The sequence below is a fragment of the Sus scrofa genome, chromosome 6, assembly GCF_054392235.1.
Source record: "Sus scrofa isolate SSC_HxYL_T2T_F1_AM1 chromosome 6, Sscrofa_HxYL_maternal_Yorkshire_Landrace_v2.0, whole genome shotgun sequence".
NCBI classification, from domain to species: Eukaryota; Metazoa; Chordata; class Mammalia; order Artiodactyla; family Suidae; genus Sus; species Sus scrofa.
Window position 1 is genome coordinate 108,367,630 of NC_139388.1, and position 13,406 is coordinate 108,381,035.

The window sequence follows — 13,406 nt, forward strand, 5'->3', positions numbered from 1 at the left end:
AGTGAACTTGCTTTTCAGTGAAACTCCTCAGTCAACACACTGTTACAGAAAAAAATTCTTTTTAAAGCACACTGTCATATACTACTTTATCTGTTTTTTTTAAAGTCACAAATTAAAAAGCACAATATCAAACCAGGGCAAGGATATGTAAGCTTTGCTTACATGATCAGCTCCTTCACAGGCTAATTTCATCTACTGCCACGGTCACATGAGATCATTTTCCATTAGAAAAAAAAAATGTAAGTTATCCTACCAAGAGGTAAGGCCCTGCCACACCATAACTAAATCCAAGAATGTGAATATTTTAAAATTAGAATTCTAAAAATTTAATGAAAAACTCAAAGGTAGCCATTTGATAGACATATACAAAATCAGTAATTAGGATTTAACTATTTGCATAGAAGGAATACTGAAGTTTTTACAGGTATAATGAATGACTTGATATCTTTCATGCTTTAAAAAATTCCAGCAAAAACAATTTTTGGTATGTCAAGTGAGAGAGAACAATGAAATCAAATTGGTAAAAACCAGTAACTGTTGAAACCAGAGGTTCTTTATACTATTTTTACTTTTATGCATGTTGAAAAGTTTCTTTTTTTGGAGCTCCTTTTGTGGCCCAGGGGAAACAATCCAACTAGAAACCATGAGGTTGTGGGTTCGATTCCTGGCCTGGCTCAGTGGGTTATGGATCTGGCATTGCCATGAGCTGTGGTGTAGGTCACAGACGCAGCTCGGATCCCATGTTGCTGCGGCTGTGGTGTAGGCTAGCAACCATAGCTCCAATTAGTCCCCTAGCCTGGGAACCTAGCCACGGGTGCAGCCCTTTTAAGACAAAAAAAAAAATTTTTTTTTTTTTTTTTTTTTTTTGCTGAACCCACAGCATGTGGAAGTTCCCAGGCCAGGGATCAAACTTGCACCACAGCAGTGACTGAGCCACTGCAATGACATTGTCGGATCCTTAACCTGCTGTGCCAAAAGCAAACTTCCAAAATTTCTTTTTCTTTTTTTTATGGCCCCACCAGCAGCACATCCAAGATCCTGGGCTAGGGGTTGAATCAGAGCTGCAGCTGCCGGCCTACACCACAGCCATGGCAACAGTGGATCCGAGCTGCATCAGTGACCTACACCACACTTTGCAGCAACTGCTGGATCCTCAACCCATTAAACGAGGCCAGGGATTGAGCCTGCATCATCAAGGCATAGGTTTTTAACCTGTTGAGCTACAAGAGGAACTCCCCAAAATTTCTTTAATAAAGTTCTTAGGATTTGAAGTACCATACTATTTTTTAACAAATGAGGGCACAGTGATAAATTAAATAATGAGGTATTAAGATTTCTAAAATTTAGTCCTTTTGTTATTGTTACTACTGTTATTTGCTACTTTCGACAACAAAATATATTCTGATCTACTGACATTCTGAAAGCAATAAGCTGTGTAATATTAAATCCTTTCAATCAAGGCAAGAAGTTACTTACCTCCTTTAACTCTGGCCAGTCTATAAGAAGAAGTTTAGCTGGTGGTCCAGAAATTAGCTGCACTCGAATAAAGTCAGAAAACTCACGCCAAGTAAAACAAAGATCCTTATTTCCAGGAGGACCCGGAATAAATTTGATGCCTCTTACACTTATACTTTGGGTATTTTCCTAGTGAGGAAAAGCACATTGAGAAAAAAACAAGGAGATAGTGTTTAGTTTTCAGATAAATGAAAGAAAATGTTGTCACTAACTCATGTGCATACAACTGTGTCTCTAGTAAAACAATGGCAAGTTAACTTGCACATATGTCAATACTGACATTAATTTCATTTCCTTGAGAAATTGAATTTCTTTTTTTGTAAGGGAGAAATCTAAAATGTTCTAGCTACGTCTTTTTACCTTGTGTTTTCCTAATTTTCCCTGTATTTACACTTGTACTATATCTCCTCTGTTCCCCAAACAGCCATTCCCATGCTTGCCCAAGACCCTCTGTACTTGCTCCTCCTCTAGGATTGCAACCTACATGCTTTCCTTTAGGTTTCTGAACACAGGATACCTTAATCAGCTGAGGTCTTTCATGGATACTCTTCATAACGGTACCCTCTTCATAATGGTACCCACTTTATTTTTTTTACCAATGATTTCTTACCTATTACATGCTCTCCCTATTACAAGGATATCTCTGAGAAGGTAGGGGCTCTGATTTGCCTCTACTTAATCTGTTACTAAGAATGCCTAGTATATTGTATTAATGGGAATCAATGAAACTAGCCTGTAATTTCTGCAACCTGACTGAAAAAATATAAACTGATTCTGTAATGGCATAAGCACTATAGCATTTGTATTTTAAGAATGACCCTTAATGATTTCATCACCTTAAATTTCCACCAAGTACAAATCTATCACATTAGATTCTAGAAGTCAGTTAAGCAGTTCCAGTTGTGGCTCAGCGGTAATGAACCCGACTAGTACCCATGAGGAAGCAGGTTTGACCCCTGGCCCCACTTAGTGGGTTAAAGATCCGGCACTGCTGTGAGCTGTGGTGCAGGCCACAGACAGGCTCGCATCCAGCATTGCTGTGGCTATGGCACAGGCTGGCAGCTGCAGCTCTGATTCGACCCCTAACCTGGGAACTTCCCTATGCCATGGGTGTGGCCCTAAAAAAATAAATAAATAAAAGTCAAGTAAAATGTCATGTTTAATTATATGAAACAACTGTTTGTCAAACATTTTCTGTGAAAAGGCATTGTAAAATAATCAAAATTAACCTTCCCCCAAACCCCAATGAGTGTAGGGGAATCTTTTCATTATTCCAAAAAGAAATTAAGTATACATTAATTAGTACAACATACTGAAAGTTTACAATGTGTAAAGTCTAATGCAGAAATCCACATTGAATAAACACCAAATGCCATTTTGAAGAGGTGATATCTTAAGTAATGTTGAAAATTATTCTGGTTTTACATCAATCTTGCATTTAAAACTTGCATATGTATTTACAAATTATAGATAAGTATAAACAGAATTAAATACAAAATTATGGAAGGCACTCTCTTAGGCCTAATGTTGAAATTATCAAGGGAATGTACTTCAGAAGAGCAGTAAGTTTTATGTAATGTGGAAATGATTTTAAGAAGCAATGATATATTAAAACTATATTTTTATCTTAAAAAACTTTAAAAGTTTTTAAAAAGAACTTTGGTTTAAAAAATCCCCCCAAGGAGTTCCCGCTGTGGCGCAGTGGTTAACAAATCCGACTAGGAACTATGAGGTTGCAGGTTTGATCCCTGGCCTTGCTCAGTGGGTTAAGGACCTGGCGTTGCCGTGAGCTGTGGTAAAGGTTGAAGACTCGGCTCGGATCCCGTGTTGCTGTGGTTCTGGCGTAGGCCGGTGGCTACAGCTCCGATTGGACCCCCAGCCTGGGAACCTCCATGTACCTCGGGAGCGGCCCAAGAAATGCCAAAAAGACAAAAAGACAAAAAAAAAAAAAAAAAAAAAAAAATCCCCCAAGTTTCCACTTTCTCTCCAGAAAGCAGAGGTAGACTGCTATTGTTTATCTGAAAGTGAGTCAAGATAGTATACATCACTTGTAAAATGACAGAAGAAAGAAAGTCAACTTGACTAGAGAATGAGCCATGGGAGAAAAAAGGTATGAGATTATGCTGCAATGGAATTCTTTGGAGTATTTTAGGCCATCTTAAGAAGAGTCCAACTTTACAATATAAAATGCTGATAAATCTCATAGAGAGCATAAGATGGGAAATGAAAAGTGACACTGAATTTGGTTGGGTGGCATAGGACAGGAAAACATGAAAGTGGCTTACTTAGGAACAACATTCGTATATGTGCAGAGAACATATACAACTCTTCCAAAGAGTTGCGCCATAAAAAGGAGAGAAAGCAGTAAATGAATTGGAATTCAGAACCAAAGGAAGCTGTGGGGTTTTTTTTGGCAGGGGGTGGGGGTGGGGTGTTAAGATGAGAGATAGCTTGTTTGTGTATATGCTAATGGGAATCTAATAGATGGGGAAAGCAAGATGTAGGAAGACAGGTTACAGTTTAGGAGTAATTAGTGAATAAGGATGGGAGTCTACGTGTTCAGTGATAGGAAACAGAGATTGTTCCTGTGGAACAGCAGGAACCCAGCTATCATTTGATTTCATTTACACAGAGGGTAAAGCAAATGGAAGGGTAAAGAAAGTTAAAGAGCAAACCTGATCTTTTAATAAACAAAAACCATTAAAGTTTCTCAACAGTGCTAAGATATAATGAAAGTGGTGTTCTGAAAACTAACAGAAATAGAAATAGAAACTCTAGTTAGGAGGGGCAACAAAAAGGACAATCTTCTATGATTATTTCGTCTGGTAAAAGGTATAATGGAGTCTCCAAAAAGAAGAGTTTTAAAACCATTAAATGCTCTAAATGGATTCAACTTTACTTGCGCCTTAGAATTCCTCCTTCCAGATCTATTCTAGCGTGTAGGTTCCTTGAAGGCTCAACTCTAACATCTTTTCCTAAAGCTGTCTTTAATCTGTCCAAGGAGAACATGTCGTATTTCCTTGCTTGTTTTTGTTTTTTGTCTTAAATACCTGTGGCGTATTTAAGTTTCCAGGCTAGGGGTTGAATTGGAGCTACAGCTGCTGGCCTACGCCACAGCCACAGCAACACCAGATCCGAGCAGTGTCTGCAACCTACACCACAGCTCACGGCAGTGCTGGATCCTTAACCCACTGAGTGAAGTCAGGGATCACACCCGAGTCCTCATGGATACTGTCGGGTTCATTTCTGCTGTGCCATAACAGAACTCCTCCTTGCTTGTTTTGAACTGAAATAATTCCACTAGGCTTCTTATTTTTTCAACTCATCTCAATTTAACTTCAAAATTGTAAACTTTCAGGAAAACATAGGCCAAACACTCTCTGACATAAACGACAGCAACATCTTCTCAGATCCACCTCTTAGAGTAATGACGGTAAAAACAAAAATAAACAAATGGGACCTACTCAAACTTCAAAGTTTCTGCACAGCAAAGGAAACCAGAAACAACACGAAAAGACAACCCACAGAATGGGAGAAAATCTTTCAAATGAATCGACTGACAAGGGATTAATCTCCAAAATTTATAAACACCTTCTGCAGCTCCATACCAAAAAAACAAACAACCCCATCAAAAAATGGGCAGAAGATCGAAAGAGACAGTTCTTCAAAGAAGACATACAGATGGCCAAGAAACACATGAAAAGATGTTCAACATCACTTACCATTAGAGAAACGCAAATCAAAACCAGCATGAGGTACCACCTTATACCAGCCAGAATGGCCATCATCCAAAAGTCTACCAACAATAAATGCTGGAGAGGGTGTGGAGAAAAAGGAACCCTGTTACACTACTGGTGGGATTGTAAATTGGTGCAACCACTGTGGAAAGCAGTATGGAGATTCCTCAGAAAACTAAAGATAGAATGACCATTTGATCCACCAATCCCACTCCTGGGCATCTATCCAGAGAAAATCATGGCTCTCAAAGACACATGTACTCTGATGTTCATTGCAGCACTATTTACCATAGCCAAGACATGGAAACAACCTAAATCTCCATGGACAGAGGAGTGGATCCAGAAGATGTGGGACATATACACAATGGAATATTACTCAGCCATCAAAAGAACGAAATACCAGCATTTTTTGCAACATGGATGGACCTAGAAACTATCATGCTAAGTGAAGTCAGCCATACAATGAGACACTAACATCAAATGCTTTCACTGACATGTGGAATCTGAAGAAAGGACAGACTGAGCTTCTTTGCAGAACAGATGCTGACTCACAGACATTGAGAAACTTATGGTCTCCAGAGGAGACAGTTTGGGGGGTGGGGGGATGTGCTTGAGTTGTGGGATGGAAATCCTGTGAAATCAGATTGTTATGATCATTATACAACTACAGATGTGATAAATTCATTGAGTAATAAAAAAAAATGGAAAAAAAAATTGTAAACTTTCACAATTAGTATAATCCCAGGCATTCTATTTAATGCAGGGAATGAGCACCAAGAAATCTTATTCAAATAGCCATGTGAAAAACTACCTTTATGTACATATCAAAATATTTAAGGATAAAATGATACAATGTATGGAATCTGCTTCAAAGTGATATGGTAAGAGGAAAGTGATGACCGCTGAAGCTGATAAGTGGGATTATGGAAATTATGCTATTCTATTTTTGCATATGTTCAAAATTTTTCATTACAAAACTTATTTTAATACGTTTAAATTTTTCGTTGTTAACACTGATACCAAATCCCTCTATTTTTGTTTTTCCTAAACTTTTTATTACACATAAACCAACTGGAATAAGCCAAGTGTATGGAAAATAGCTGTACCTGAAAAGTAGTTTTCAAATGTGAGCTATCAAGTCCAATCCCAGCAATCCCCAAGGCAGATAAAGAACTTGGTGAAAATGCTTGAATCTGATTTCCATACTGATCTGTAACTATTATTACTATAAGAGAGGGAGGAAGTTCAATTTTAAAGTATCATTTAATAAAAGATAGATATCCATAAATATACACAATTAAAATTATACTTAAAAACTCATTATAACTGTTGTGTTTATTTTCATAAAAAATAATTACATTTGCTTTTGTAATCACTATAAATAGTACCATGAATCTACTTGAGCACACTTACATATCTAACATGATGCTGATGTTAAATATTTTACCATGACTATCTGAAGGAAATAATTTAGTAAATAATATTCTAGATATAACAAAAATACAGGTTACATATGAATCCACTAATATATTTACTTTACACTCAATATTAACTGTTACTACTTCTAAAAAAAGTCAACACTTTTCAATAAGCTATTTTTGCCAAAGTGATTTCAGTAAGGTTAGCATAAGCAAAGATAGTGAAAACACTTCAATCTTTCCCACAATGGATTTTAAACCATTAATTGTATATAAATCCAAAGCTTTTTTTTTAAGATTATTTATGCCAAAATACAGATGTAAGGACATATTATAGAGGTGCTTTAAAGAAAGCAGGCCATACTAACCTATTTCTCCTTGAAGCTCTTGGCCCATCTGTACAGTTTTTCCTCCTTTTAATTCACATTTTAAATGTTTAGGTTCATCAGGAAGTGGTCTGAAATTGGTTAACAAGTTAAAGGGCCTTACACCATTAATCATAGAAAAAAAGTAAAGTAGTTTCAATATGCTAAAGAGTAACCATATTAATACTCATTTTCTAAAACTTAAATAATATCCCTCCAAATAACTCAATTTATATAGTATCACTATTAACACAACAAGAAGTAGAGCAAAGACAGCTTGCAAAGAGGGTAGAGAATACTGACACAAAATAAATAATAAATACACAAAGGCTAGGTCATTACTATCTATGCTGGATTAAAAGGAAATTACAACATGAGAATCCTGAGAAAGAAAACAGATGGGCAAGTAAAAACAATTCATCAAGAGATATGGCTCTGACAATTTTTATAATTTTTTTCTCAAACATGGAGCTGTTCTAAGTGTTGGAATAGAATGGAAATAGGTAGAGAAACTAAAGTGGAAAGGATTATTAAAACATTTTGCAGGTATTTTCGCTATTGCTTGTCCCAGGAAGACTTTCCTTTAATGAAACCTTTAGTTCTTATAGATACTTGGCAGGCCAGTTAAGCAGAGGGTTATTGCGATATTGAGAATTAATCACCATCTTCAGTGAAACTTTATGCCAAAAACAATCTACCAGATTCTCCCCAAACTGTGAAAATTTCTACATTAAAAACCAACCCTGGAGTTCCCGTCGTGGCGCAGTGGTTAACGAATTCGACTAGGAACCATGAGGTTGCGGGTTCGGTCCCTGCCCTTGCTCAGTGGGTTAACGATCCGGCGTTGCCGTGAGCTGTGGTGTAGGTTGCAGACGCAGCTCCGATCCTGCGTTGCTGTGGCTCTGGCGTAGGCCGGTGGCTACAGCTCCGATTCAACCCCTAGCCTGAGAACCTCCATATGCCGAGGGAGCGGCCCAAGAAATAGCAACAACACAAGAAATAGCAACAACAACAACAACAACAACAACAAAAAAAAAAAAAACAAAAAAAAACCAACCCTGACTTAGGTGCTTCAGAGAAAAGCACTTTTGCTGCTATACGCTGAATTTTAAATATAATTTGTCCACAAACCTTACTGTAAATGCACTTTCCAAAGACACATGATCATCTTGGAATGAAACCTGGCAATAGCGCATATCTTTTACAGATGTTGGTACTTGTACATCAGGAAGCAGACCCTGTAGTAAGTGTTCTTTGTTAATCTCAGGAGTCCAATTAACCTAGGAGAAAATGTATAAATTTAAAAATATAAAGCTTAACCTAATACTCTCCTGCCACTTATCTTACTAAAGACTCTTAAAATTATAACCCATCCTTCTCTACCTCCAAGGAAAAGGTCTCTTTATGACCAGAAAGGATGGTGGTTGGTTCATATATTACCATAAAAAAAAGTATCTTCTTCTTTGTCTTGGCTGTTGATGTTGTCATATATTTCCATGCAATAAAATAAATATTCCAGAGCTCCTGTTGTGGCACAGTGGTTAATGAATCCAACTAGGAACCATGAGATTGCAGGTTCGATCCCTGGCCTCACTCAGTGGGTTAAGGATCCGGTATTGCCGTGAGCTATGGCATAGGCCAGTGGCTACAGCTCCAATTAGACCCCTAGCCAGTGATCAATCAAATCCAAGACACATCTACAACCTATGCCACAGCTGTAGACTCACAGGATCCTTAACCTGGTGCACGAGGCAGGGATCAAACCAGCAACACCACAAAGACAAGCCAGATCATTACCTCACTGCGCCCTAGCAGGAACTCCCATCTTTTGTTCTTTACTTTTTTTTTCCTTTCTTTTTTTAATAATTGAAATAGCAAGCAGGAGTTACACAACACTTTCTTCCCCCACCCAAGCTGTACTATCTCTTCAATGAATTCCCAGGTCAGTTTGGGTTGACTTTCCTCAATACTGAAAAATTCTCTAAAGATCACAAACTACTTTAAAGCATATATACATTTAACTTAATAAAAGTAATATTTAATATCCTTTATTGTCAATAAAGTGGTGCATGTTTTAAAATCTCTGGAACCCAAGAAATACATAACTCTAGAACTGAGGAAAAATGTGTCATATGAAGGCCATAAGCTTAGAGAATGGCAGAAAGAAATTTAAATACAGAAACAGGCTCTCCAGTCAAAGTTTCTTCTTAACCTTGATAAGAAACTAAAATGCGGGAGTTCCCGTCGTGGCGCAGTGGTTAACGAATCCGACTAGGAACCATGAGGTTGCGGGTTCGGTCCCTGCCCTTGCTCAGTGGGTTAACGATCCGGCGTTGCCATGAGCTGTGGTGTAGGTTGCAGACGCGGCTCGGATCCTGTGTTGCTGTGGCTCTGGCGTAGGCCGGTGGCTACAGCTCCAATTCAACCCCTAGCCTGGGAACCTCCATATGCCGCGGGAGCGGCCCAAGAAATAGCAACAACAACAAAAGACAAAAAAAGACAAAAGACAAAAAAAAAAAAAAAAAAAAAAAAAAAAGCTAAAATGTGGAAACACTATCATGAGAAAGCAAGTAATCAGTTCAGAAGCCACATTGCTGGTACCACTTTTAAACTACTCACCTTCACATTTGCTGAATAGACATTAAAATGACTTGCCTCCCTTCAACCATCCCTTCCCTCATTAAAGAGGAAAAAATTAAACTGGCTGGAGCAAGGGTTATTACAAATAAGATTTTAAAAATAATGTCAGCTGGAGTTCCTGTCATGGCGCAGTGGTTAACGAATCTGACTAGGAACCATGAGGTTGCGGGTTCAGTCTCTGCCCTTGCTCAGTGGGTTGACGATCCGGCGTTGCTGTGAGCTATGGTGTAGATTGCAGACGCGGCTCGGATCCCGCGCTGCTGTGGCTCTGGCGTAGGCTGGCGGCTACAGCTCCAATTAGACCCCTAGCCTGGGAACCTCCATATGCCGCAGGAGCGGCTCAAGAAATAGCAAAAAGACAAAAAAAAAAAAAAAAAAGTCAGCTGAACACTTATTAAACTATGAGATTCTAGGGAGTTCCCGTTGTGGCTCAGTGGGTTAGGAACCTAACTAGTATCCATGATGATCGGGATTTGATCCCTGGCCTTGCTTAGTGGGTTAAGAATCCAGCATTGCTGTGAGCTGCAGTGTAGGTCACAGATACCGTTCAGATCTGGCATTGCTGTGGCTGTGGTGCAGACTGGCAGTGGCAGCTCCGATTTGACCCTTAGCCTGGGAACCTCCATATGCCACAGGTGCAGCCCTAAAGAGCAAAAAAAAAAAAAAAAAAAAAAAAAAAGAAAAAAAAAAAAAACCAAATAAAAATTATCGGATCCTATATTTGGAAACTTAGGGTGCTTATAGAATGTAACAGCACCAAAGAGTAATTTCTACATCCTGTGTTGTAACAACAACTCTCCAAAACTTTAGTTAATTAGGACCCCTTATATAAAGATCCAGAAAAGTTGGCTTTCCAGAGATGGGGGGGGGGTGTTTATCTTTAATTCCTTTAAAGAAACACTGATTCTTAAAAAATTATTTTCTCAAACAAGATCAAAAGTTTTCTCTTCTCTTTGACACGTCAGAGAAAAAAGTACAGTTCTGCTCTAATATTTTTTGTTCTAAGGTGAATTTATTTAAAAATGCAAATTTGTTCTAAGGCAATTAAATATTAGGGAACAGAGTATAAAATAAATGCTACTTTTGCTTATATACAACTTTGAAAACCCATGAAAACAAAAGTTGAGCACAGAAAACTGTACCCAGCTGAAACAAGCAATGGAGGAATACACAAAATGACACACCTCAAAAACCTACCAGGCACTTTGGTTGACTTGGCTGTGGTGTACTGAGCCACACATGGTACTACTGCATCATTTTACATAGCACAGTGATTTTGAGGAACACCTGTGTTTCATTATAGCAGATTTAACCGTACTTTGAAAGCAACAGGCACAGACTGACCACTATTTCTTTCAATCGACCATAAGAAGAATAGTAGAACTCTCTACCTCATGCGATAATAATCTAACCATTTTGGTTTGGTTCTCTGCTAAGTGAGATGCTCAAGTTTAATCATAGAGATTCACGCTATCAAGGTACAAATGATACATTTAGATGACAGCAGTTCTATGAGGACCATCTGAAGCTATTGAGAACTGACTTTCCAAGGATCACAGTTTTAGAGAGTGCTGCACCAATTTCAAATGGCCAAATCGGGGGTCTGTAGTTAACAATACTGTTTTACCATTTGCCTTGAACAGGCCTTTTATTTAGTGCCTTCAGAATAGCTACAAATACACTGCTTTGGTAAAGTGGTTATTTTGATTGTGAGCACAGAAATACAGTTGTCAGGACTGGAATTTTAAGTATCAAAATAATTTTTATTTTTTCTTTTTTAAGGCTGCACCTGTGGGATGTGGAAGTTCCGGGGAGGAGGGCTGAATCAGAGTTGCAGCTGCAAGACTACACCACAGACATAGCAACACCAGATCCAAGCAGCATCTGTGATCTACCCTGCAGCTTATCCCAATGCTGTAATCTTCAACCCTCTTAGTTAGGCCAGAGATCGAACTCACATTCTCATAGATACTATGTCAGGTTCTTGACCGCCTGAGCCACAACGGGAACTCCCCAAATCATTTTTCTAAGTACAAATTTGTCACATATGAATAATTCACATTTCAATCAAATGCATAAAAAATAAAATTGTACTTAGCCTGTGATTGTAAATAAGAGTACTATTTTTCTGTGATAGTTTCTTCTTAGAGGATAGCCTATAAAACGTGTAGTCTTCCAAGCATAAAATGTACAAAATTCTTAGAAATAACCAATCTGTTTGACACACTTACTTTAATTTTTTCTGCCAAAGCTGATGTTATATGGATTTCTCTTTCTCCTTCATCATACATTTGAAAAATAAGATTACGCATAACATCGCCTGCTATCCAATTAACCTCATCCTGATGTTTGATCTGGATTGCCTTTTGACCTTCCACACTGAATATCTGTAATCTTGCAACATGGCTACTGGGAAGCAACTTAATAGTCTTCTCTACAGGTGCCACATCTTTACAACTCTAGGAAGAGAGGAAAACACAAATATATACTGAATAATATCTATACTGAAAACATACTTCTTCACTTTAATGGTGAATCTTTTATACTGCTTAAGAACTTATTTCCAATATTATGAGATCATTTTATATACTCTTAACATTCATAGGTTTTCTCATTAGGCGGACACTCTACTATTAATAATTCCATATCTTATGCCATCAAGTTATAAATAATTGACAGTGGTCACATGTTAAAAAACTAGCATGTCTGGACTTAAAAGAATTTCCTTTCCCTTTATTTGAAAATTTACTTGAAAGTGTTACAGATCTGTGAAGCTTTAATCATATGACACAAACTTGGTGACCAGCATTTATTATTATTATTTTCTTTTTCAGCTGCCCCTGTGGCATATGGAAATCCCAGGCCAGGGACTAAATCCTGGGTACAGCTATGACCTATGTTCTAACTCTGCCGGGCTAGGGATTCAGTCTGCATCACCAAAGAGATAATACCAGATCCTTAACCCACTGCACTGCAGTGGGATCTCCCCAGCATTTATTAAAAAGAATACTTAAAAGTGTGAGGAATTAAGAATTTTCCATAAAATCAGACAAATAATTGCTGTAAGATATATTATTTAATGAGCTTTCTGAAGCTTTTTCAAATCATTATAAACTAGGGTAAATGGATAGAGCTGCATGTAGCTATCTACATAAGGACTCTAGATGCCCGAAAGGGTGAGTGGGCATATTTATAATTTGTTATGGGTACATCAGTATTCCAAAGGTAAGTAAAGATGAGCTGGTATGCTACCTAAATTGACTTTAGGCCTGCAAAATTAAAATATTACATACTTATTTCATCATCTAGGTATAATACACTCCATAGGAAACAAAAACTTCAAAACAAGTCTAAGCCTAAAATACCTTTACAGTCTTATTTCCCTCACGTCTCCTTTGTCATCCATTCTACTGAAGCCCATCGACATGAGTGATGGCATATTTAAAATTCCTACCCCAGAGTATCAGACAAACAACCCATCCCCTATTATAAGCACATCTTATTTGCCTAACTCAAACTAAGAGTAATGCTTTTTGGTAATATTTTCCTTTCTTTTAAAAAAATTTTAATTTTTATTACTCATGAATTCTATTACACTTATAGTTGTACAATGTTCATCACAATTGGGTAATATTTTCTAACTGCATATTACAAGACAGACCTTGATCTTTATCTTGACCTGGATTCTTCATGTTCTGTCTGTTGCTGCTCTGTAGTGTTTACATAATTAT

The 13,406-nt window shown here is 37.7% G+C and overlaps 1 protein-coding gene across 2 annotated transcripts in view; it reads right to left on the reverse strand.

Annotated features, from left to right (window-relative positions):
• Positions 1 to 13,406, reverse strand: part of SMCHD1 (structural maintenance of chromosomes flexible hinge domain containing 1) — a 162,817-nt gene that overhangs the window by 62,518 nt on the left and 86,893 nt on the right. For both annotated transcript variants that reach the window (XR_002345042.2, XM_021096137.2), the window contains exons 25-29: positions 11,907 to 12,134; positions 8,167 to 8,315; positions 7,039 to 7,127; positions 6,359 to 6,477; positions 1,477 to 1,644 (exon numbers count right to left, since the gene is read on the reverse strand). Coding sequence is in view for 1 of the 2 variants with exons in the window: in XM_021096137.2 (XP_020951796.1) it covers positions 1,477 to 1,644; positions 6,359 to 6,477; positions 7,039 to 7,127; positions 8,167 to 8,315; positions 11,907 to 12,134 (753 nt within the window). In the remaining variant the exon portion in view is untranslated. The remainder of the gene's footprint in view (positions 1 to 1,476; positions 1,645 to 6,358; positions 6,478 to 7,038; positions 7,128 to 8,166; positions 8,316 to 11,906; positions 12,135 to 13,406) is intronic.